Genomic DNA, 24673 nt, shown 5'->3' with positions numbered 1-24673 from the left:
TCAGTTCAGTGTTAAAAAGAAAAAAGCATTGAGTTTGCTTTTTTTAGTAAATTCTCTTCTTCACTTGAGAAATTATAATTACAGTGTGACATTTTCTCTTGGGCATTGTTACCACGTGTAACACGTGTAACCTTGTAAAGTTTTAATGGCCTGTATTATTTATTTTGTAATTTAATTCCGTCTAAGTGAACAGAATTAGTTAGACAGAAGTTAGACAGAACAACTTGAAATGTGCCATACAAGGCAGAGGCAAGGAGCAAAGGTATATCTAGCTTTCAGCTAGTTGAATACTACTTCCATTTAAGACTGATTAAGAGACTCAGAGATTTTTTTATTTGTTATTGTGTTGAGTAAGATATTATATAGTTAATGGTAAAGATGTAAGTATTTGTAAATCAGCACTGAGTGCATGAGAAAATAAATATTTACTGTGGCTTTTAACTCCTACAGTTTTTCCCAGGACTCAGTAGTTTCTTGATTCATAACTCAAATGATTTGTGTTTGCCCTTTAAATTCGTAAATATTGTAGGTCAGAGCATGTTCAAAACCTGATTTTTGTCTTATGACTGCAAAAAAGTGAATCTGGATTTAAGAGCCCTGAGCTACATTTTCTGCTCCTGTCAATTTTTGATTCATTTCATTAAACATTAATTTGTGTTTTGTGTTAGCGGGTCTTAAATGTCATGGTGTTATTAGAATTGATCTGTCCCATTGTGTTTAAAGTTTTTGAGTACCTGGGAGATTAATTGTATGTGAAGTAGATAAAGTTCTTTCTCTCTTTTTTATTCAGAACCTCCCAATTCTCTTGATCTTAATGGTTCCCAACCCAGAAGGATAAAACTCACTGCTCCAAACATCAATCTCTCATTGGACCAGAGTGAAGGGTCTGTTCTGTCTGATGATAATTTGGATACACCCGATGAAATTGACATTAATGTAGATGAGCTTGACACTCCTGATGAAGCAGACTCCTTTGAATACACTGGACAAGGTGATATTCTAGATTGTAAATGTAGAGTTCATCTCTGTTTCTTTTTTTGCTACTCACATGCTCAGTTTCATGTCTTTCAGATTATCAGTATGGTTAAAGCATTTGAGAGTTAATGCTACCCATCTGGGTGTTTTTACTGTCTGCTATTTTTTCACCTTTATCCCTCTTGTGTAAAGTATTATCCTTCCATTTATTCAGAGTGCAGAAAAAATAGTACAGCTGAATTGATAAAGAGTGACTACCTAGGGAGAATGAAATTCAAAGTCCTGTCTTTGTTCAATACAAAATTGTGTGAAGACAGTTTTTCAAGAAGGACAGAGCAGCTGATGGTTGCTGTAGAGAATGTTGTAGCTAACTGCAGCTTCTTGCAGCTCTGGCCAGCTCTAAGTTACGGTTACATCCATCATATTTAGGAATATAACTTCATGCAAAATATGTTGGCTGCACCAAAAATCTTGCAATATATAAGTGAGGTAGACACAATGTGCTGAGATGTCTGTTGTCAGGAAAAAAGGTCTGCTTTTTATTCCCATTATTTGAAAGCTGAGATATGGAAGGTGCATGGATGGCATGATAAAGCTGGCTCAGGTGATGGAACAACAGAATTCCCCTAATTTATATGTCCTTTCTCAGCAGGGCTAGCTGTACAGTGTAGATGCACCCTGAAGTGTGCAATGGATACTTCATTCTTCCCTCACGAATTAATGATTTTCTCTTACAGAAATATGACATAGAAGTTTTACTCAGTTTTACTTAGTTTCATGATGTTCAAAATAGGATGTTTCCTGTTCCTTGCTAGTACCTTATAAAATGTAAAGTTGTAAGAACTGTAATCACTGATGTAAACAAAAACAGATCACAAGCTATTTGAGGGGAAAACAAGTGTGAACTTTTACAGCCAACTTTTACAGAGCAGAAAGAAACTTTAAAAATGGATCCATTTAAATGGAATTTTCCCATGCACTTACATTCCCTAATGCTAATGAGGTTGCTGGAGCATACAAGGACAGTTGCATTATTTTAAGTGGTATTGCCAAAGAAGCATTACTATGTACCCAATCATGCATGAGCACCTCTAATGCTGTTTCTCACCAGGAGGCAGATTTCCTTTCAGATAGGTGCAAACTATGGGGATGAGTTGCTTGGTAGTGAGATTTTATATTGAAGGTTAAATCTAACGCACACAAACAGGCTCACATGCTTAGACTGTTGTGACCACCCTGTGAGAGAAAAAGTCCCTTGTCTGCAGTAGAACAGATGTTGCCTTTAAGCCCCCCAAGTAATTAAATTCAACTCCAGTCAGTGATTTTGGTTGCCATTGTATTGATGGCAGCCATTTCCTCCCAGTGGTTTTTCTTTTCTGCTTTCTAAATATGATGATTTGTTTGATTCTTAAAGTTTGACCAATTTCCCCAAACTCTTAAGTGAAGAGCTCAGGGTCCCTCTGAGCTTTGGTGACATTTATGCAGTTATATAGTTTTGTTTTAGATAGTCAATAGTAAAAATGTCTTCCACTGAGATGAGCCTTGAAAAGAGTAGAAAAGACCACCCCCCCCCAAAAAAAATCTACATTTTATCAAAATAAGCCAGCAATAAAATAAATTTGCTGTATGTAATATTAAGCTTATAGCTAAGATTATAGTCATAAGAAACAGTGCAGAGTGGCTTATTTGCATGGTAAATAGTCTTTGTTACCTTTGTACTCTACTGTTAGCTGCTACAAACTCTGATGTTACCAGCTATCTCCCACAGTTCAATGTTTCTAACTGCTGCCAAACCCAGAAAAGTAAATACTGAGAAAAACATAGCTGCTGAGACCAGAAAGAACGGTGATTTTTGTCATGATCAGACTGTTGAAGGTCCCTTTGAACTACAAAAGAAAACTGAGAAAAGCAATACTGTTACCATGGTTCAGGGATCCACCTCATCACTGAAAATGTCTTTGTATTATAAGTAATACTGAAACCCATTTGTTTTTTCAAAAGAATGGTGTAGAAGAATCATCACAACTGCAATATGCATGGAAGATGAGATGAGAGCAGAAATACAGAAGTACTTGTCTTGAACTAGCACGTGACTTGTTCAGAGATTGGTTGATCATCAGTTTCATGGGGTGGGGGTTTTTAGTCACTGATACCATACATTCCAGCATTCTCTTTACACGCCATTCTGAAATGAGCTTTTTATGATTATTGCTTTAGAGGACATAAAAATTGCATTTCTGAAAACCATATATGAGTAGCAGTGAAAGCCTGCTCTCAAATCAGCACTATTTACGAAGTAAGAATGGTTATTATTTTTTCTGCAGATATTTATTTCCTTTCTGAATTCACACTGGTGCATTTTTCTCTGCAAAATCAACACTCCAGGCAGTAAAGGAGAGTTACTTCATCAGGAAGAGACAATCTAGTACCATTTCTATCAGAAAATAATTCCTGTATCCAATTTCAGCATTGTAAGTTTTATCAGGGTCTTAGTAATTTTTCATTGTCTTAAATATCACCACCACCACCACCACCAACAACAACAACAACAAAAAATCAAACCCCAAGTACAATTTCAACACTGGTCAGCCATGTTCATAGCCCAGCCTTTTTATTAAAGTTTGTTCTGCCAGCTGTGCTTATCTGCCTCAGTCATGTTCCTCTTCTTCATGAGGAATCAGCTGACCAGACAGTCTTCATAGGCTGTGTTGATAATTCCATCTATCTATTCTAAAAGTCATTGAGCTGCATAAAAGTATCCTTTTATATCCTTACAGGAACGGGCTGCCCTGCAGTGGTCTAAGTTTGCTTAACTTGACTGTATGCAATTTTTATATTGCTACCAACAGTACCTTTGCAAAACTCACAACATACCAAATTGCATTAAGATACCTGGTTTTGGAGATCGTGGGGTTGTGCATTTTGTATGCTTATTCCCAGTGTCACAGAATGAGTGGTGTTTCAAATCTGAATGCTATTGTTAAACATCATAAGCATTGTGAAAGTGTGAATATATTCTGAGAAAGATGTGAATATATTCTTAAATTCCTCAGTATATAATCTGCTGAGCAGCAACTGTTAAACCAATTTGAAATACTATACTTGAAAAAACCCCACCTTTTGTCAGACTGTCCTTTTTTCCAACTTCAGATCTCCTCAAACTCACTTTATTCAGAGTTCCTAAGGAGAAAAGGCTTACATGGTCACATTATAGGTCCACATCTATATATTTCTTTCTTTTCCATCCCTGTTTCTGCCATTAATACAATTTTGGTTTAATATGTTTTTAGCTCATTGACTGGTTAAACAGTGAGGAAAGAGGGGAAATATTCCTCCCTTCTTTCAAGATTCCATCAGGCAGGAGCTAGATAAAGTAGAAAATGTTTATATACTGCAATTTCATTGCACATGAGAGAATCTACCTCAGAGAGGGGCAAATATAATTCCCTAATAGTATTTTGTATTAGGGACAAAATTATTTTGGATTAGAAAATACAAGACAGGCAGCAACAGAAATTCAGACTTCATTAGCCCTAGTGTAGCAATAAGTATGTGCTCAACCTGTATTTTTTGAAGCTTTTTTTGTGGGCTTACTTGGTGTTTGTAAGAGTTTTGCTGAAATTATTGGTTGGATTTAATGGCGAATACAGTTTTACAAATTAATAGTACATGTTTGTATGTGTGCCTGTAGCTTTTATGTAGATACATGTTGTATACATACAGTGTACTATCATATTCCTGATTTCATAGATAGCTTACTTAATTAGTATGATAGCATAGTGCATTTTGAGGATCATATACTTCGATTTGTACAAGTAGTTCAAGAAGAAGCATTAATCAGAGAGGCACATCTGTAGATAACCCAACTCATAGAAAGGTTTGAGAGGACGTATGAAACATTGTGGATTGTAGTTCTTGTCAATTAAAATTGTTTTTTTAGTTTATTTTTAGTTCATAGATCTCCTTAGTATCTTCAAATAGGATGCATCCAGCTTTTTATGTACACATATGTATGTAATAATGTATCTCACTGTATTTTTGTTTACTGTTACTTCACTTACTGACTTGCAGTTCATATTCTGCTCTTGTGACTGCAGAGCCAGAATAACACTTTAGAAAGAACAGCTTACTTCAAACATGTGTCATGCATAAAGTTTACAGGATCTTTACTATGAAGGTAAATTTTTAATACGTACACAGAACCACAAGTTCATGCAAAGGTGCTTGAGCAAGAATAGTACAAGAGATATTTTTTTTTCTCCCCATGGAAAACACTGTATGTTGTAACAATAACTAAAGAGGGAAGTTAAATAATTCCAGCTGTGGACACAATTACTTTTCATGTCAGTTTCTCTGCAAACAGTCATTAAATTTGAAAAACTGGAATGCAGTTAAATTTATAGTTAAGAGCAATCCCATCAACATGCAATGAAACTGTAGATTTTATTAATTGCTTCCCAGTTTTTTTGAAACTAAGAGTATTCAGCAGAGAGACTTTATGGTCACTTGTCAGCCATATAGTTAATTTTTTGTGGTCGTTCTGTCTGCAGACTATGTGTCCATGTTCTCTCTAGGGTGCTCTTAGAACAGGTCAGGCTGCCTGGCTGCTCTACACTTCACAGCAAGATAAAACAGATATTTAAACTCAGACAGTCCTGTGGGGAGGTATCTCCTGTGTTTATGTGAGGGTCAGCATGACTGAATCAGACGAAGATAAGTGTGTTTCACAGTTGCTGATAGTAAAGTGTAAAGAGATTGAAGACCAAGGGGGAAAAGGTTGAGAAGCAATAACTCCCTGGTAATTCCTCTCTAGAATTGCTATGTTCACATTTACTTGGCAGAGCAGGGTTAGCCGGCCTATAGTTCTCATACCTTCAGCATAGATTTTAGAAAGCCTACCTTGCAGTAACTCTAGTGAACAGCTGCTCAGTTTTACCAGCTGGATGCAAAAGTCCCTTGGTGGTATTCTGCATAGTGATAATTGTTGTAGTTCTTTTCATGTTCATAATGATGAGATGTCTTAAGAAAATGGAAACTTCTTGTTTACTGACTGTCAGATGATCACATTCTGCTCTTATTTATACCAATACTGTAAAAATGCTGTTAATCTCACTCATGCATCTCAAATGTATGTAACAGTGAAAATACTTAGAGCTTTAACAGAAGAGGTAATATATGCAGTTCTACTTTTCAGAAGAGCAGACTGCTGCTAAGGATGCTTCTCAGGAGGAGTCTGAATCAATTCCTGAGTACACTGCTGAAGAAGAGCGAGAGGACAACAGGTTATGGAGAACAGTGGTTATTGGAGAACAAGAACAGAGAATTGATATGAAAGTCATTGAACCATACAAAAAGGTCATTTCACATGGAGGTAGGAGAAGCTGTAATTATTTTTTAAATTGGTGTAAAAAATTCATGCTTTATTGATCATGATTTATTTTTATTTTTGTTCTGTTGTCATACCGGCAAGAGGAGAGAGAATTTATTTTTCAGCCTAGGCTGAAATCAGCCAGCCTTGCAATTCAATGTGGCAATGACTAATAAGAATTTTAAATTCAAAGCTATTTCGGAAGCAGCATACTGACATATATATGTGTGTCAGGAACAATCTGGTCACTGTGGAGTAAAATGTCTTGAGCAAGGAAAAGCTTTTGACCGACAGCAAAATAAAATTTTAAAAACTTTATTTGGTGAGCTTTGACAAAACCTTTTGTGCGAGGAAGGATAATGCTCTGTGATTTGCTGAATGATGTATGTGGTTGCACAGATCTAAACAAGTAGAATGGCGAAAGAAAAAAAATAGTTTTCCCTGGGGCTTCCATTCATCTGGCTACTTGCCTTACACCATTTTTCTGCCATTTACAGTTGTCAGCAGCATTTCACCAGGAACTAGTTTATGGGACTTTTTACATAATTTATTAATAACTATCAAATAACATATCAAAGAAAACATTTAAAGTAGGAAAATGGTCCCATGTGTTTGCTGTACTTTCTCATGTGCTCATCTGCTTCCCGACTTCCTCAGAGAATTTATGATTTCAGCGTTACTAGTACAATTCTTAATTCTAGTATACTTAATTCAAATGGACAAATATTACTATAGTTGAAGGAAGAAAATGAAACAAGGCTTTCTAAGTGCATTTTTCTTTATTGGGATTATTTCTGGATTCTGTATTTTTGGGGGGCACTCTTTGTTATCTCTTAAGCAAGATATTAGGTTAAGATCAGTTATTTTATTCCTGCAAAAACTAAGGCAGGCAACGTAACATCTCAGAGGTAAAATTTTTGCATCTATATGAGGATGCTTTTGTCACAGTGTTGTTGATCTGCAGCATTAGTTAAAGATACTAAAATCTTTAAGTTAAAATATTTTCAGTGTTGAGCCTCTGTCCGGTAAAATTACATAAATAAATCATGGTTAATTTTAGCATCAAAAGGAGCTGAATGCTAGCCTACATATATTCATGGTGGCCAGTGTACAGAAGATTTAAACAGAATTAATAAAGATGTTTAGGCCTTCAAGCATTTTTCCAGTACAACACTACCATCAAAGATTTATGAACGTGATGACACCTCAGACACAGTTTAGCAAACATACACAGATGGCTTAATTTAGGAAACAAACACAAAATATTTTTGGCCTTGCTAATGTTGTTTCTTTATAGAATTTGTATGCTCTAAACTAGTCAATATGCTTTTGCGGTAAAAACTTGTATATTTCCTACTAGATGTTGAAGTTTATGTTTATGTCAGCTTTTGTAAAAAATCAGTGTTTAATGCAAGACTAGGTCGTGCAGTTCAACTCTTACTATGAAGTAATTTGAGTTCAAATTTTACATGTCTGATGTTTTTTAGATCACTCAAATCTAAGGTAAAGACCATTTAGTTCTCTGTACTTTTGAAAGGGTGTTTGTCAATAGCATTAGTCATTGTAAAACAAACAGTATAAAAGTTAAGTTTCAGCCTGCCAGTGTCTGAACCAGAATTTTTTCCTTATATCTTGGCAAATAAGTAAGTTAAGGGCTGGATTAAATTGTGCATTTATGAAGTGGCAGATTGAAGACAAGGAAACAAAATCCTTTTGTTTATCATGGAAAACTTTGGACAGCTCTAACAGTTTCCACATTATGGCAGCAAGGACCATATCATATGAAGTTCCCTTTGGCAATACTTCAGTGGAGTGTGTAGAGGGCCAGGAGTCTTTTCTTTAATCTCAAGAATAATAATAGGTTCTAACTAAAATTAGTCAACAGCAAGTCGTCAGGCATTTCTTCATGATTCAAAGATCTACTGAGCATTCCTTCCTACCAAATGACAGATAACAGCAAATGCAGAATCTAGATGGCAGCTACAAAATAGGAAAGGGGAGAGTATATTTGGGAGTGTAGGTTTGAGGTTGTCTTCAACATATGCTGATGGAGAAATTTCTTAGAAATCTTTTTCTTTGCTTAGGGTAACTGAGATTTTGGGCAAATGGCTTTTACTGCCTTATAGTGATGAACTGAAATAACTTGTCCCTAGGGTGAACATTCCTTCTCTTCAAGCATGTTTGAGAAAAAGTGGCTTAGATTTATCTATGGACTTTTCTTCTGTGTGTTGTTAGTTAGCATCTGCACATAATTGTTTTGCTTTCTGTGAACTGCAAACGGTACTGTGTAATTAGGTGGATGCACCTGCCATAATGTGGTCTTACTGCCAAATTCCTGTGCCAGATGGACAGATTGCTTTATGGCAGTGTGATATGAAGTCTTCTAAAATTTTATTAAATTTATGGGAGGAAGGAAATGTCCTCCCTATTTCTCTATTTGTAAACCTGATGGGGGAGAGAAATACTGCTTTTTTCCTGTTATTGTTGAAACCCAGCTGGCAACCAAGACCCACACAGTCAGTCAGTCACTCACTCCCACATGGTGAATCAGAAGAGTAAGAATGAGAAAGTCTTGGGTTGAGATAAGGACAGTTTAATATATAAAGCAAAACCTGTGCACACAAGCAAAGCAAAGCAAGAAATTCATTCACTTCTTCCCAACAACAGGCAGGTATTCAGCCATCTCCAGGAGACCAGGTCCTCATCACATGAAACAGTGACTTGGGAAGATAAAGTCACTGTTCCTTCTTCCCCTTCTGAGCATGATGCCATATGGTCTGGAATATCCCTGTGGTCAGTTGAGGTCAGCTGTCTTGGCAGTGTCCCCTTCCAAGTTCTTGTGCATCCTCAGCCTGCTGTCTGAGTTGTGGGGGGCACTATGAAAAGCAGAAAACGCCTTGGTGCACTGCACAGCAAAAACAAAAACCTCTCTATATTATCAACTATCTGATTCCAATGCAATTCCAATGAGCCCTGTACTCGCCACTGTGAAGAAAATTAACTCTGCCAGCCAAAACCAGCACAATTCCAGATAATCTAGGTGAATTGTAATATTTGCTGAAAACAGGACTGGAGTTCCATAAGCACTTTAGTTAGGCTTGGCTATTGCTCTGTAGTATCCAGAAAGTACTGTGAAAGTCTCAAAATTTCCTCTTGGAAAGGTTGTTTAAGTGTTAGTATTATCCTTTAATTTTTGTCATGAAAACATGTTCCTGAGGGAAATTGAAGTTTCCTTCACAAATATCACAAATCATCTCTCCCTCAATACCAGTTTTTTCTGGACTCAAAAGGTTTTTGAGTGTTCTCTGAGTCTATTTGTCTTCTGTCTCTGCATCACTGGTGCTATCCATCTACAGCCATTTCTACAGCATCTCTATAAATTCTCTCCTGATTGCATGTATCCTTTAAGCAAAACTTCCAACTGAAATGCAGGAGTATTTTTAATTTATTATTAATGATAAATACAGAAAATCCATAGCAGCTGCAAAGGATTATGGAGAAGATTAACCAACATTAATCCATCATAGAAAAGAGACATTTTCTTTTGGACAATAAGCAACTGTGCTGGGCCCTGGAATGGTAGTGCAACAGCTTTGAAGATTAACAGCTATTCTTAGGCAGTGATACGGCCCAGAGGACACCAGCATTGGACAACTGGAGTATCCATTGTTAAAAAATAACTTACACAAAACTTGCAGCAAAGGATTTAACTGATCCCCAGGAGCTTTTAAGGGATAGTGGAGAGCAGTCATAATTTTAATGTTCTAGAGCCATTGGAGCTGCGCAGGCCAACTGAGATTGGACTGCAAGACTTTGTGAAATGTAATTCAAACTATGCAGAACAGCAAATGTAGGATATTTTCTTGAGCCCCTTATTCCTCAGTCTAAGGTGAGCATTCAGTAAATGATGGCCATAGAGAAGTAGAAGCCTTACAAAGGTTTTATGCTGGTCACTATAGAAAGTTTCCTAGCAGTTGTGCTATGTGTGGTTTTTGAGAATTCAGCTTAGCTGACTATCCAACTTTCTTATCACTTCAAGACAGTTCATCTGTTTTCAAACCTTTGGTATGGAGCATTTTGGTATGCTTCAGCAGTAGACATAGGAGCTTTATTACAGAACTTCAAGATTTTTTTAAAAAAATTTATCCTGTTAAAAGCCTTTGACAAAGATAAAAATGTGGTTTTGTTTTTTCTCCACAGGGTACTATGGTGATGGCCTGAATGCTATCATTGTGTTTGCAGCATGCTTCTTGCCAGACAGCAGTCGAACTGATTACCACTATGTCATGGAAAATCTTTTCCTGTGAGTGATACGTGAGCAATGTGACAGAGTCTTTTGAGTTAGTACTCAAATTATGCAGTGAGAGGTAACCTACCTTTACTTAAGAGGTAATTTTGGTCGTTAGAAGGGGAGTGTCAAGGAAAATATCAGTTTTAGGTAAACTGCTCAGTGGAGTATTATTTTGGTATCCTTTATGTGCTCACCTTCCCATATTAAGGTTTATTTGTCAGGACCAAATCTGACTGTTAGTATCTCCCTAAATGTCAAGGAATGCAATATCTTCACCTTGTTGGGTTTACAGTCTTTGCACTATTTCACTAGTCATGTCCAGGTCTTGCTGGGAGCAATCAGCAGGGGCTTAGACTGTTTCATTGTTCATTATATATAATCATAATGTATTCTTGAATGTATTTTTACAATATGCTGTCTTGGGTTTAGGAGTTACAGGGCCTTTTTTTGACACTTGTTTTTAAAAACAGGATAAATGGCAATTGCTGACACAAGCAGCTCTAACTATGCTTCCTGACTCCGACTGCTTCTGATTCAGCTAGAAGTGGCAGGGGCCAGTTGGGCAGGATACAAATTTAGCCACAGAACCCCAAATCTATCACAGGAAAATTATTCCTAATAGCAATTGGTTTGACAGCCCAAAATTTTGAAGGCAGCACTCTCCTGAAGTGCCTTCAGCTACATCCACTTACAGCTGTTAAAAAAATCAATCATTCCAATGTTTTCTGTGCTAAAATGCAGTAAGTAATTTCTAAAGCCAGCAGGAGACACAGCCTTTGCCATTTGCAGCTTACAAGGCACTGAAAGCACAGATCCAGGTCTCCTTAATATTCCAGTCTGTGAAGATGCACTTGTTGGCAGCCAGTGCCTTTAACATTGTCTCTTTTGTGAAAATCAAGACTCAGTGTTTTAGTTTCTGGTCAGAACAACTGATATCATTTGCCTGGTAGAGCCTCTAAAAACTCAGTATCATCTACAGTAACTGATAGACACAATGCCCAGTGATTTAGAAGAGAGGAAGTAATTACTACAGTGGTTTTAACTTGGTAAGAAAGGAACAAAGCTGACTGTAACCATGTCTGACATTCGAAAAGTTGTTCTTCACCCAAGACCTTTGTTCAGATAGAGGTGGTGATAAGTTAAATTTGCAAAGAAAGCCTTAAGAGCTTTTTCCACACAGCTTAAGGATATTGCCAAAATCAGTTTAACAAGTCATTTTTTCTGGAGTAATAATGTAAGTGTGAGTTCACGTTGGCTGTGAATTTGCAGCTTATTTTAAGGCTTGTAGACAGTTGGCTTGAAGAGAACAAGGAAAAGGAGTAAGTTTACCTCTTTCTTTCCATTCTTTATGTCTGTTAATTGCATAGAGATAGAGGTAGTGAAACAGTTCATTAAATATACAGTAACTGATATTTTTAAATATTTGGTAATTCTTTACTATTGAATTATATAGGAGTCTGGAGAGACCTGCAAACCACTGGATCTCCTTTTTTATACAGCATGTTTCTGCTAGCATATAAGCTACCTCTAGTTTCTGATTAACTACTGTCCTCAATTGCTGCTTTCCCATCTGAATTCCTTTCAGATTTCCAATTATCTTCTTCCAATTTTTTAAATTGACAAATTGACGATGTAAAATTGTCTTTGAAGGGTTGAATTTGGGTGAAAATGCTTGAAACAGCTTTTACAGCAGTTTTTGTAGATAATGCAGAACCCATAAAAGAATATACTGTGCAATTTGTGACTGCTTGAAAATCAGATTAAAGCCAGTCCACAGCTTAAAATTTTTAAAAATAATCTCCATTTGAAAAACTACACTTTGCAAACAAAACCAGTACTTTGCTTTCTGAGTGATTCAGTTGTTCTTGTCAATGAGAAAATTTCTGTCCGTCTTTACAAATAATGAAGAAACTGCCATTATTACACATACTAAGAAATTATTAGATATGTAAGGTTTGCAAGGAAGCTCAGTATCCTTAAAATGGCAAATGATCTAATTCAACATGTATTGCATAAGAGCTGTTGAATGAAAGCATGTGAGATTAGTGAGATATGAGTAAAAAACTAGCAAAGATTCCTTTCTGTCATAACATGCCTCCTAATTCTGGTGAGAAATATGCATGATTTTTTCTTACTATAACAAATTAATTCATAATAGGCACAATTCTCTTTGGAGTTAATAAACAGACATTTTTCAGACTGCCATGTTCCATGACTGAAAGACTTGTAGTATTTTAATATGTACTTACACACTTCTCTGTGTTTCAGTGTTTTAAGTGCCTTTGAAGCACTAGATGTTCTGCCCTGTGGGAAGGACTAATCTTATAACCTGTCAAACTGTAGCTTTGTTAAAGTAGCTATTCTGTGAAGCTTTACACATCAGAATGTCCATGCAATCCCTTGCTTTCCTATATCACTATTAGAAGCCTTCCATTATTAGCCACTATTATAAACCTTTACAAATGTCAGGCAAAAGCAGGGAATGCACAACTGCAAGGTAAGAATGAGCAGTGGAATGCATTGAGGGAGTAGTGATATGGATGAGATTTATCAAATGCATAAAACTAGTCTAGTTAATGGCTGCCTACTTTATTCCCACTTAAACTACCACTCTGGTGAGAACTAGATTTCCTACGTTCTTTTAAAGACATTGCATCCTAAGGAATTTAAGGGTCAGATCAGATTGAGAGGCATTCCCATACAACTGTGGAGGGGGCCATTAGGTTTAGAGATAGATCTGCCTTTTGTAGTGAGTGCACTCAGGCATTCAGGTTTTTAAGGTGTGACTTTCGGTTTTGCATTCAAGTTTTTTACATAGGCATGCCTTGAGGCTTGCTAGTAGAGAGAACGATTTGAACATTCCTGTGATGATCAGCTCTTAAATGAGGTAGGGACTTGTGAGTGAACCATCTGCAAAGATAGTCCTAATCTTGAATTTAAAACTATCCTCTTATTTGATTGAGTAGGGTGCTCTTATAGGTAGGATGCATTTGGCCCCAAGAGCACTGTCTGATAATGAGTGATTAGAGTGTTTTGCTCACAAAATGAACTGATGTCTTGGAGTGCTCTGTCATATCAGAAGTCAGGTTGATGCATAGGTTTTCTTGGGCATGGGTGTCAAAGTATTTGTATTTTCCAGTCACAGACTCTGTATCAGAAGTTTGAGGATCACAAGAACTATAAACAAGTATCTTCTGACACCTTTTATTATTATGTTGAACAAACTTGGTGATTAGAATAGTGAATAGAAGTTTCTCAAGAGTTAATTTCAGGAGTTCCTAGGACTTCACATGATGCTATGTTCTCCTTTGCAAAATCTCCTGATTTAATTACATTTTAAGAAAAAGCAAATTCACCAGGGATGCTTGAAAACTCACTATGAAACTTTGTTTTCGTAAGGAAACCACATATTTTTGAAGACACAGGTAAGACTGTGGTTTTCTAGCTATGTACCTACAGGTACCATGGTGATCGGTGCTAAATGTCTGCTTTTCTTTAAAGGAAGAGAAAAGCCTGTATTGTTGTAAAGTGTTCAGTCTGCCTTATTCTTGGTAGCCTATTTCAGTTTGGGTTCAATCAGATAATGTACGGTGTATGCTCACTGACATCTGTATTTTTATCAGATACGTAATCAGTACCTTAGAGCTGATGGTAGCTGAAGACTATATGATTGTCTACTTGAATGGAGCAACACCAAGAAGAAGGATGCCTGGATTGGGTTGGATGAAAAAATGTTATCAGATGATTGATCGGCGGTAAGTAGCATTTTCCTGTCTGAAAATGCAGCCATTACTTTAAACAGTGTCCATTTCTGTGACTCACCTGTATGCCAGGTTTACTGTATATGATCTTCCTTTGCCTTTTGTAATTTTTTTCTGTTTTTCTAAAAAACTATTGCTTTTTTACCTAGATTACGGAAGAATTTGAAATCATTTATAATTGTTCATCCATCATGGTTTATCAGGACAATTCTGGCTGTGACACGACCTTTTATAAGGTATGTAGTAAATACCAGTGATATTCTATGTCTCTGAGAATACATAAGCAACCTAAATGATCAAACGTGGCTGTTACTCTTTCACTGAATAGTGCTCATTTTATAGCTCATGTTGGGATTTTAGAAGTTAGATTTCACTTTCCTAAGATGAATAGGGGGAAAAAAGTGATTTATATGAGTATCCAGTTGCAGAAGTCACAGGCATGGTTTTGTAAACCTGTATGTATATGTACTGGGAATTCAGTTCCTTAAAACCTGGGTTTGTTTAGAATCCAGATTAAAGGCATCTAGAAAAAGGGACTGCATGTAATTACAATAAACTTATTTTTAAAATCCTGGGTACAGAACAAGATTAGGCTACAGTTCTGGGTTTTTAAAATAGCATTGCTGCTCATAGCTTGTACAAGAGGACTGACTGCACCCTGAGGTGTTCGAATGCATTTGATTTCAGAAAAGGTTTAACACTGTCAAAAGTAATGGTTTGATTAGTGAAACAATGGGGGAAAAAAAGGCTTCTTACTTACTGCAGAAGATAGGCAAGTATGCAGTTGAAGTCCTGAGATCAGGGAGAGCAGACTGGCAGGTGTAAAAAAGATTTGCTTCAGGCAAGAGAAGTAGCTTCTTCTGCAGAAGCCACACAGAGAATGACATATGTCAGATCTCAGAGAGTTCTGCTCACAGACTGCAGGCACTGGAGATCTCTTGTCACAGGGTGCTCTGTTCAGATAGGGTGGCTTTGGGGTAGGGAAGCACATGAGTTGTCCCATTGCTGCCAAAGTGCAACAGGCAGAATGTCATGATGGAGTTTCTTTCTAGATGTGGTATCTTAAAGACCATGTAGAAAGTAACAATTTAGAATACCAGAGTAAAAGGGAAACAATATTTGGAATTATCAACAGTAGTTATGAGAATTCACTGAGTTGCATTTAGTATCTGAGATATTTCTATTTGCTCCCAGAATTGACTGTTTGGTCTATTTTAAAGTCATGTATATTTCAATTCATTAGTAAAGTATTCAAAATAACCATACTAAGCAGCAGTGATTAGAGGTTTTTCATTGCCAAACAGGAGATTTAGTTTGACAAAGCAGACTAGCAGTCCAAAACTAGACACACTAGAGACCATCTCAGCCAAGTAGACTGAGTTTTGGTGCAAGAAGAAGGTGAAGTGCAAATAGAAGCTGAAAAAGGGGGGCAAGACACATGGTAGTGGGACTTTTGTGGAGAATGACATGAGATATTTGGACCCTTACCAAGGATAGAAGAATATTATGAGTTCCCTTTCTTCAGGAGGTAAGGAGATAAAAATTTTATTAGATTGAAGGCCAATGACTATAGCTTAGTTTGCCAGCCCTCAGCTGTTCCCCAAAACCCTGACAAGCACATTGGGAATTTCAGAGTGAGAAATTAATTGGCCACAAGGCAAGCAGAGATTTCAGTGAGATAGCTAAAGGCAAGAAACATAATTTTAATTGTATATCAGCTACGATTGGGACTAAACAGTAGACATCAAAAACCTGAAAGACAGCAAAATGGTAGGGGGCAGTCAAGTCACTGAGAGTGGGCTACCCTCAATTCTATCTCAGCTCTGTCTTTTTTTTTTCTACCTCAAAAACTGGCAAGAAAATTCAATGGAGTGTAGAACCCGTCTTGGCTGACAAACTATTGTCTGAATATATAGAATGAAAGAACTAGAGGTAGCAGAGATAGATAATGTTTTAGAACCATTACAGATATTCACTCCAAAATTTATTTGAGCTGTGTTGGGTAAGAGAATAGATTTCTAAGGGTTTTTTCGAGGGTCTGTGAAACACACTTGGCATTTGACAGAAATATTTAAATGATGGAAAGTCACTACTATTGTCAGCATTCTTTCCCTAAAGTCTGAAAGAAACTGTGTCTGGGATACCCATACACTCATTATTGCCACATGACTTAGAAATCAGTCTGAGAAATCAGTCACTGTAGTGAAATTAGTGGACTCAGAAGAATCCTCAGGAGGAAAAATTGCCCACTGAATGATTTTTTTTAATCCCTTCCCACCATCTGTAGAAGTTTATGTTTGGCTTGCATTTTGCTGGGTTACTTTAGATGGCAATGCTGATGCTGCAGATTATGATTAAAAATGTGGATAAAGTGCTAAGAGTCTGTACGTTACTGTGCTTTGACTGGACAAGAATAATGGGTGATTCTGGCATCTGAAATGTGACCATAGTCTGATGCTAATTCGGTACAGAGAAATTACAGTGAATGAGCTTAAACAACTGTTCACAGCACCTTGGTGTATTCCTGTTCCAGTTGTCTCTCTTTGCATTATTGGGAAGATACGTGTGTTGAGAGGAGGGGCAGTAACCTTCTGCTCAGAGCTGTTTCAGAGGCTTCATGTTGTCTGGCTGTACCTGCAGGTCAGCAGTAAATAGAAGCAATATGTCCTGCTTTTAAAACTTACACTTAACTTCTATGGTCAATATGAGTTTGCAACTATTACTAATGTTATAAGATGTTAGTTGTTAAATACAACCAGACCTAAATTTGAAAAAGTTGCCTTATAAGCCAAATGAGAAAGATAGATATTCTCATAACCTCACGATTATTAAATAACATAGGTTAGACAAGTAAATAGCCTTACGTTTTAAGGGTGTTTAATGAACAATTTTGCCTTTTCTCCAAGTGATCATTTTACAAACACAATAAATGAATCATATAGCACAGCTGAAATAAACAAGTTATTTCATCATAAAAAGGCCCTGCAGTAAGAATAAACACAATCAGATCTGTACTCTTCTGAATAAATTATGAAATTCAGTTTTATTGTGTTTGATTGAGAATTTGTGTAAAATAGAAATGCTAAGTCATCACAAACCTGTGATAATCATCATGATGATTATATTCATGTCAATGGATATAATGCTTCCCATCTCTTTTTACATAAGTAAGTAGCTGCAAGGGATTTGATTATTTTCCAAATTTTCACACTTCAAACTGTAAAACTAATCACATTGTCTGGTATGTAGGCAATTTATGATGTTGCTTAATAATGTGATTCAGCCTAGGGAAGGAACAGTAAAAGGTGTAGGCTCGATTTCAGTCTCACTAGAACTCAGGTAGACTCATGATCAGCTGAACTGTGTGTTAAGATATGGTTATTAAAATTCTTAGAGAGATGTCTCTGTCTGAATTAAGTGCAAACAAGACCATATGCTGAAGTCAATACCACAGACTTTCACTTATCAGTAAATGTGAGGGAGAGATGAAATAGAATGGGTGGGAGGAGAGGAGAAAGAGCATGACAAACACAGACTAAGTAGAAAAAAAATCATCACTCCATGATATTGATGGCATCCCCTTGGTCCTCATCTTCTGGTCTTCTTGGTGATGAGGGTTCCAGCCTTGTCAAAGTTATGGTCACTGTCTTCATAGAGTGGGGGAAGCACAGAAAGCACAGAATCCATTGCATTTATATTCACTCAAGTTCAGGTGGGAATGCCCAGGTACCTTGCCTTGTAAGGTGTTACAGCTGCCTGTTACATCAGCGAAGCTGAGTCGTTTATGTTCCACCAGTTATGTCAGGGATGAATAACTTCAGGCTCTGTGTGAAAATCCTGATTCTTTCCCAGAGGGAAGTTTTCACACCTGAGCCATTATGTAAGAGTGGACTGGCATGATAAAAAGTGCTATCCCACTCACAGGACTTGTCTCTTATCAGCCTTTTTTAGCTGTGTCAGGTGGATTGTCTGAGTCATTAATCATTAACAGTCCAGTCTCTCAGTCTGTGATTGAAATATGAATATCCAAGTGCTTCATTATTTAATGCATTTAATACATTTCTTCATTTGGTTTTAGCATGTCATAAAAGATTGGGAAGCAAGGTCAATTAATACCTTTTTTCTGTGTTTCAGCTCTAAGTTCAGCAGTAAGATACAGTATGTCAACACGTTGGCAGAGCTTCGTGAGATGATTCCAATGGAATATGTGCATATACCAGACAGTATTGTCAAGTAAGTGATGTACAGTAGCACGTGCTTGTTCTAATGGAAACTATTTCCACTGATTAATAATAGTGTTAAAGACTGTAAGAAAGACAGAAAGCACTTTCCTGATTTTCTTAATAGTAATTATGTGTTGTTCCACAAACATTTCACTGTCAAACTTGGAAGCAGGACACCACTGTGTAATGGAAACACAAAACACAATAAATATTTACTTCTAGGGGAGTGGAAAAATCATTTTTCCTTTCCTGAGGTATCATCTATGCTGTATTTTTTCATAATTTTTACCTCTATTTAAGTGGAAGTATTTTCAAGTTTTAGTCATGCAGGGCTTTTAATAGATCAATTAAACAATAGCCTATTCAATAGAAGACCAGTAAAATTCCATAGGTTTACTGTTCCTTGCCTTGTCAATTTTCGTGGTTAAATCCACAACCACTAAAAGACAGTTTCTGAGTTTTGCTGCTTATGTGAAGAAGTTTCTTCAATGCAGGCATTTTCAAAGGAAAATATGTGTTAAAAAAGCTGTAGGAAGTTAATTGGCATTGCTCACCTCAACTGACTTTTTTTCAGAGCTGAAAACAATAAGAGGAAATGGTATACCAAGACTGAAAAAAATCATGGTTTTCATGTAGTCATTATTTAAAAGATGTTCTGTTCAGGAATTTAATTTTTTTTTAATTGTTCTCTTTAGTAAATGTCCCAGGTTTTGAACAGCCTGTTCTAGAAGGTAGTTTGAAGAGTAGATATGCAGGTATGATTGTATATTCATTATGACTGGTTAATCAGCTTTTGAAGTTCACATAGGTCTGCTCAACCCAGGCAGGAATTTTCACACCTGTTTCACAGTGGTTGTAAAGCAATTTCCTTTGTCAAGCTGGTGGTGCAATTCCAGGAAGCAAGTGAGAAGCTCAGGTCTGGCAATTGCTGTTGTGAAAACAGTAAATTACAGTTGTGAAATCAAGGGTCATAGAGACTTTCACTCAACTTCATTTTCTGCTGTGACTTCTTTAGAGGTGGAGTGATGCTAAGAATGTGAAGCAGAGGCTGTTGGTCAACTGACAAAGAGATGTCCATAAAGTTCTAACATCCCTCACAAATTTTCTTCTGATTCTTGTAAACATTTTGGTTTCTTACAGTTCCCTTCGATAGAAACCTTACCCTGATACTCAGAGAGTTTCCTTGCTGTTTTTTACTGTTACATTTTGGCAGTACACACATACACAATGTGTTACACACATTTTTTCTTCCCTGTACACTTAAAAATGTACACTTCTCAGTTTACACTCAAAAATGTTTGAAAAGTCCACTCACCTCTCAGACTGAAGGAGAAATGATCTCAGCACTACTACCAAAGAAACTTCAGTACTTAAGGAGTTTTAGGGTAATGCCTGCTTTATGTCATCAGCAGCCAGATCAGAGATCATGATTTTGCTGGAGAAGACAGAACTGGAAAGACTACAATTGCACCCATTGGTGGCAAGCATTTCAAGATACTGTGATAACAAGATTTAGTGGCTATGTGTATTCAAGGCATCTGTGAGTGGCTATTCCCATACCACAGGGAGAAGAGCAATGTTCAGTTCATAGCTCCCCTTCTGCTGCCAATTCAGACAGATTTCTATACAAAAATACAACTCATCTTTTGGCTTCATAATTGCTCCACTGCCAAGAGCAAGCATACCACTTATGGTCAAGAAAAATCCCACCTTTGAAAGCACACAGTGTTTTGCCAGAATGTGGGTTATGTGGTTTTTTGGTAGTTTTCAGTGAAGCACAATGCAATATGATTGTTGTACCATATGAACTTGTACATCTTTTCTCTTCCTTCATCCACTCTTATCTTGTAAGGTATGATGAAGAGAAGTGTATTAAGAGAAGAATGAGGTAAAACTTGCTTTCTAGCCCATGCTGCTGCTCATAATGGAGTGAATCTGTGTGACAGCCTTTCACCTGCAGGCGACCTCAACAGCTGAATGAGAGAGGACTTGCAATGACGTGGCATCTTACTTTCCCCTTCAAGCTGTTGAGATCAGCCTCCCTTGCCAGTAAAACTCACTGAACTGTAAACGTCCTTGACTTGGCCCAGGCTGCAGCTAGTTTAACTTTATCTGATAGAGCAACTGAATGCTTTCAGCTCTGTCCACTGGGCATGCCTCAGACCCCTGCTGCTTCCCTGTCCCTGCCTCCAAGTGAGCTAAATAAGGACTTAAAATTTTAAGGTGGGTTGAGCACAGGGATAAATGGTGTCATACTGAACTGAAGAGCTTTAGAGTTAGCCCTGAATCGTACTGGGTGCCTATTTTAAAAGCATGTACTGTATTTGTTCTTTGCTCTGCTATTGCTCTGCTTCACTCTTATGCTCTGCTTGCTTCTCTGTTTCTTTGTATCGATAACTTTTACTCACGCAGACTGGATGAAGAGCTGAGGGAAGCTTCAGAAGCAGCTAAGTAAGATAGCTTTCTGCTGGATGCTGGCATAATATTGTTTCACAGGAGTAGCTTGAATGCAAGTAGTACATTGTGTTTGGTGCAACAGTCAGCTTGTATTTTCAATTACTGTGTAAGCTGCCTCATTTGTGAATTGACTTCCCCTCTCACCGCTTTTGTACTGCTGGGTCTCAGTAATAAATAATCATACCCTCACACTATAAAATTTTTTTTGCTGTTTTTTGATGATTGTTTCAATAGTCGTAAGAATGACTGAAATCATGTACTCCGTTAACATGGATCATTCAATATTTTTTACTCTTCCCCTTTTATGTCAGATGATTCATACAGTTGTTAAGAGGTAGTCTTTCTACAATTTTTTTTTTACAGTTCACTAAACTAGGGTTAGTTACCTCAGTTAAGGTAGCTATATAAATTCTTCTGTCTTTCCAGTGTTAGCTGGATAGACTGGGGAATTAATACTTGATAATAATATTATATTATCTATGATTACTTAATAAACCAGTGGCAGGTGATGTTCAGATACGTTAAAATTATAACTCTGTGCTTTGAATTGAATGTAATGTGGTAGTATGGGGTAGAGTACCAAATAAATCCTTTAGAAAGTTTACAGTGTACTTTCCTCATGTGGGTATTGTACGCAAAATTCCTGAGCAGGAGTCTGTGTCTGTTGGTTCTAATATAGCAGTCTCCCTTGCAGAGGAGAATGTAACTGTACCAAAATTTTCTGTAATTAGAAATGTTGAGTTTTGAAGTTTCTTCTCAGTCAGTTTTCTTTTGCTTATGCATGTCAAGATTTTCAACTTACAGCTGCTTTTTTGCTGTACTTTTTCCAAAAGTTCCTTCTTTTGCAGTACACATTTTCCTTCAGTTCTTCAGAGATTAGTTTCTAAAACAACCACAGAGAAATATCTAAAACACTGGCCACTGCTTTTTGATTCTAGCAGTTAACACTGCCTCAGAAGCAATAAATTCACAGTAGTTATCAGATGCCACCTGACTATTTTGTTAAACAAAAAGGCCTACCCAGCCTTAAATGCAACTTCTGTCCCTTCTGTTCACATGTTTTCAAATGCATTGTATATGTGAGAAATGAGAACTCTGTGCAAGAAAGCTGCTTTCTTGTTACTCCATTTAAGATAGTAGAGGCTGCAGTGTAGCAAGTGAAAGGGGAACAAAATATTCATAATGAGGCATCACTGATTATTGTTACTATTGGATGTATGAGATCACTGTAGTGTATTTCCCCTTATTTAAAAAAAAGCTTAAAAATTTGTTACTCAAAGTAATGTTGTGTGTTGTGGGCACTAAGATCCCTACATTCCTAAAAACAACAACATTTGTGTGTTCGTGTTTTCAAAGGTACTCACTACAGTTAGTTTTTACATCCCCAAATTTGATGTCATATTTTAAAAGAGAAAGAAATCAACACAGAAAAAATGTTTACTCATCTTTTTCCCTGTATCCAGAACTAGCTGCCTCTCAAATGATCCAGAAATGGCTTCAGTGGAGCAGGAGTAAGAATCTATGCCTAATACTGTCATTCATTACATTTTAACATTATTTTACAACCATGTGTCTAGGAACTGAGGCTGGGTAGACTCCTTAAGGCTTTTTTGAGACCTAAATACTTTTATGGTAATATTCAGGATCGATGTGTACAAGCAGACAAAGCATTGAAGCTTTATTATATTTATATTTTACATAATTTATGTATGTGTGATATACTGAAGATTTGTTATATTTGTATTGCATTGGGAATGTGTTCAAAGTGTTCTTAACCATTTGCAAGCTGAGATACAGAGAATATTCAGGTTAAATTATATTAAAAACAGATAGAAAAAGTGCAGCATGATCACAGTGAAGATGGTTCCATTCATTATCCTCAATTTTAAACTTGCCATTCTCATTCAAAGATTAAAAAGTCTTACATTTTACTTTAATTTCTGGGCCATACTCTTTAATGCGAGCCTTCTCTTTGCTTTTCTGCTTCTCAGCTTCTTTCATAATTATTTTTCTGATTAAATCTTACGCATCTTTAAGTCTTTTCCCTTCAAAGATGGACTTGTTCCCTTGGAAATGGGAATGTGTCAGTCCTGTGGTGTGCTGTTGCTCTGACTGATGCGGTAACTGAAGCGTGCAGATGGAAAACCCTGCACTGCTGCCCTTGCTGTTCATCAGGGAGTGTGTGTAGGTGCAGTGTGCCACAGGGGTGCTGACAGAACCAGCCTTGCAGAGGAGGGTGTGTTCTGGCCAGCGTGCACACGGCACAGGGATTGAGGCCTCTGCTGTCCCTGCCCGTCCGACGGGTGTGTAGAAATACACTCTTGTCTCACACGGTACAGGAAATATTGTATAGTCAGCCTGAATCCTCAGGAAAAGATTCCAGCAATAACATGAGTATTAATAAACAGGCAAGTAATTAGAAGTATATGTAGCAAAAAGTTGCATAAATAAATCGAAGCTTTGGTTTTTACTTTTTAAAAACTAAATCAGTGCTCTAGTAAGATATCACACTGTCATACCTCATACACAGGTTAGAACCATAAGTTAAGTTCCTGATTCCTGAACAGGAATTATATCTCATCTCCTTTTTTTCTCAGGCACTGTTTTATTCTATAATGAGTCAATACAAGAACTGTTTTTCAAAGTATACAAACAAAAAAAATGGCATGTTAAAGACTGTTTGTGTATGATTTTGACCTTTTGTGGCTTGAACAACTTTCCTGTTTTTCTCAAAAGATAAGCTGAGCAGCAAAATGCAATACAAGAAGAGAATTTACATTATGTTAAATAAATATAGTTAAGGCCAAATTAATGGCATTTATTTTCTCTGCATAAATATGAATCTGTCTTCAGAAGTGCCAATAATTTTTCTGTGATCATATCCATTATTCCTTGTGTAATTTCTTCAGGAAATAGCATCCTATGTAAATCCCTTCACCCTGAGAACAGCAGTTTTACACAGACTTTTTTTCTCTATGCTTTCTGCTAAAATGCCTTGGGAGTCTGCCCAGCACTTTGTTTGCTTCTGTTGTCTCTTTCATTTTGTTTCGAAAGCCTTTGTCTGTTGTTATGCTTCCTTGTGTTCTGTTTTGTTCAACTTGTTGCACTTCTTCATGACTTTAAAAGAAATATTGTGAAATAATTCATAGTGGAGGAACTGTTGTGTAACAGTTCATAAATATTGAGGAAACTTTGAATTTTGTATTCTTTAAGGAAGACTGTATATTGAGGCAGCATTTATGAAGATAAATGCTTACTCTCTTACTTCTAACTCTAAAGAATACTTCTAAAGTGTTTGATGACATGTGCTTTGCACTGAATAGCAAAATTATATGCTTAGGAAAATTTTGAGGGGTACCCATTCCTGCCACACAGTTGTATCATTCTGCCAGTGGATCTTCCCCCACTTGATGTACTTCAGACTGGAATTACTGAAAAAGTAGCTGTTAATGTCAATAAAACAGTAACAGAACTTACCAAGATGTGTACTTGCATAGGTGTATCCACAGATAGGATGCGTGTAAGTTAGATCACACTACTGCATTGAAGGAAATGAGAGATGAAACTCTGTGGGAGCTGAGGACTGGGGAAGTAACTA

General features: G+C 36.9%; 1 protein-coding gene across 3 annotated transcripts in view; it reads left to right on the top strand.

Annotated features, from left to right (window-relative positions):
- PRUNE2 (prune homolog 2 with BCH domain) overlaps positions 1-24673 on the top strand; it is a 132082-nt gene that overhangs the window by 104322 nt on the left and 3087 nt on the right. The window contains exons 11-18 of one of the 3 annotated variants that reach the window (XM_063421707.1): positions 791-991; positions 6170-6346; positions 10544-10646; positions 14258-14389; positions 14545-14631; positions 18530-18628; positions 20471-20506; positions 22539-22586. In XM_063421707.1, coding sequence (XP_063277777.1) covers positions 791-991; positions 6170-6346; positions 10544-10646; positions 14258-14389; positions 14545-14631; positions 18530-18628; positions 20471-20506; positions 22539-22586 — 883 coding nt within the window. The remainder of the gene's footprint in view (positions 1-790; positions 992-6169; positions 6347-10543; positions 10647-14257; positions 14390-14544; positions 14632-18529; positions 18629-20470; positions 20507-22538; positions 22587-24673) is intronic. The other 2 variants (XM_063421708.1, XM_063421709.1) reach the window with 2 other exon arrangements.

Source organism: Prinia subflava, chromosome Z (genome assembly GCF_021018805.1).
Source record: "Prinia subflava isolate CZ2003 ecotype Zambia chromosome Z, Cam_Psub_1.2, whole genome shotgun sequence".
In the NCBI taxonomy this organism is placed as follows: Eukaryota; Metazoa; Chordata; class Aves; order Passeriformes; family Cisticolidae; genus Prinia; species Prinia subflava.
Note: the sequence above shows the minus strand (reverse complement) of the source record. Positions and strands in the feature narration are given on the sequence as shown.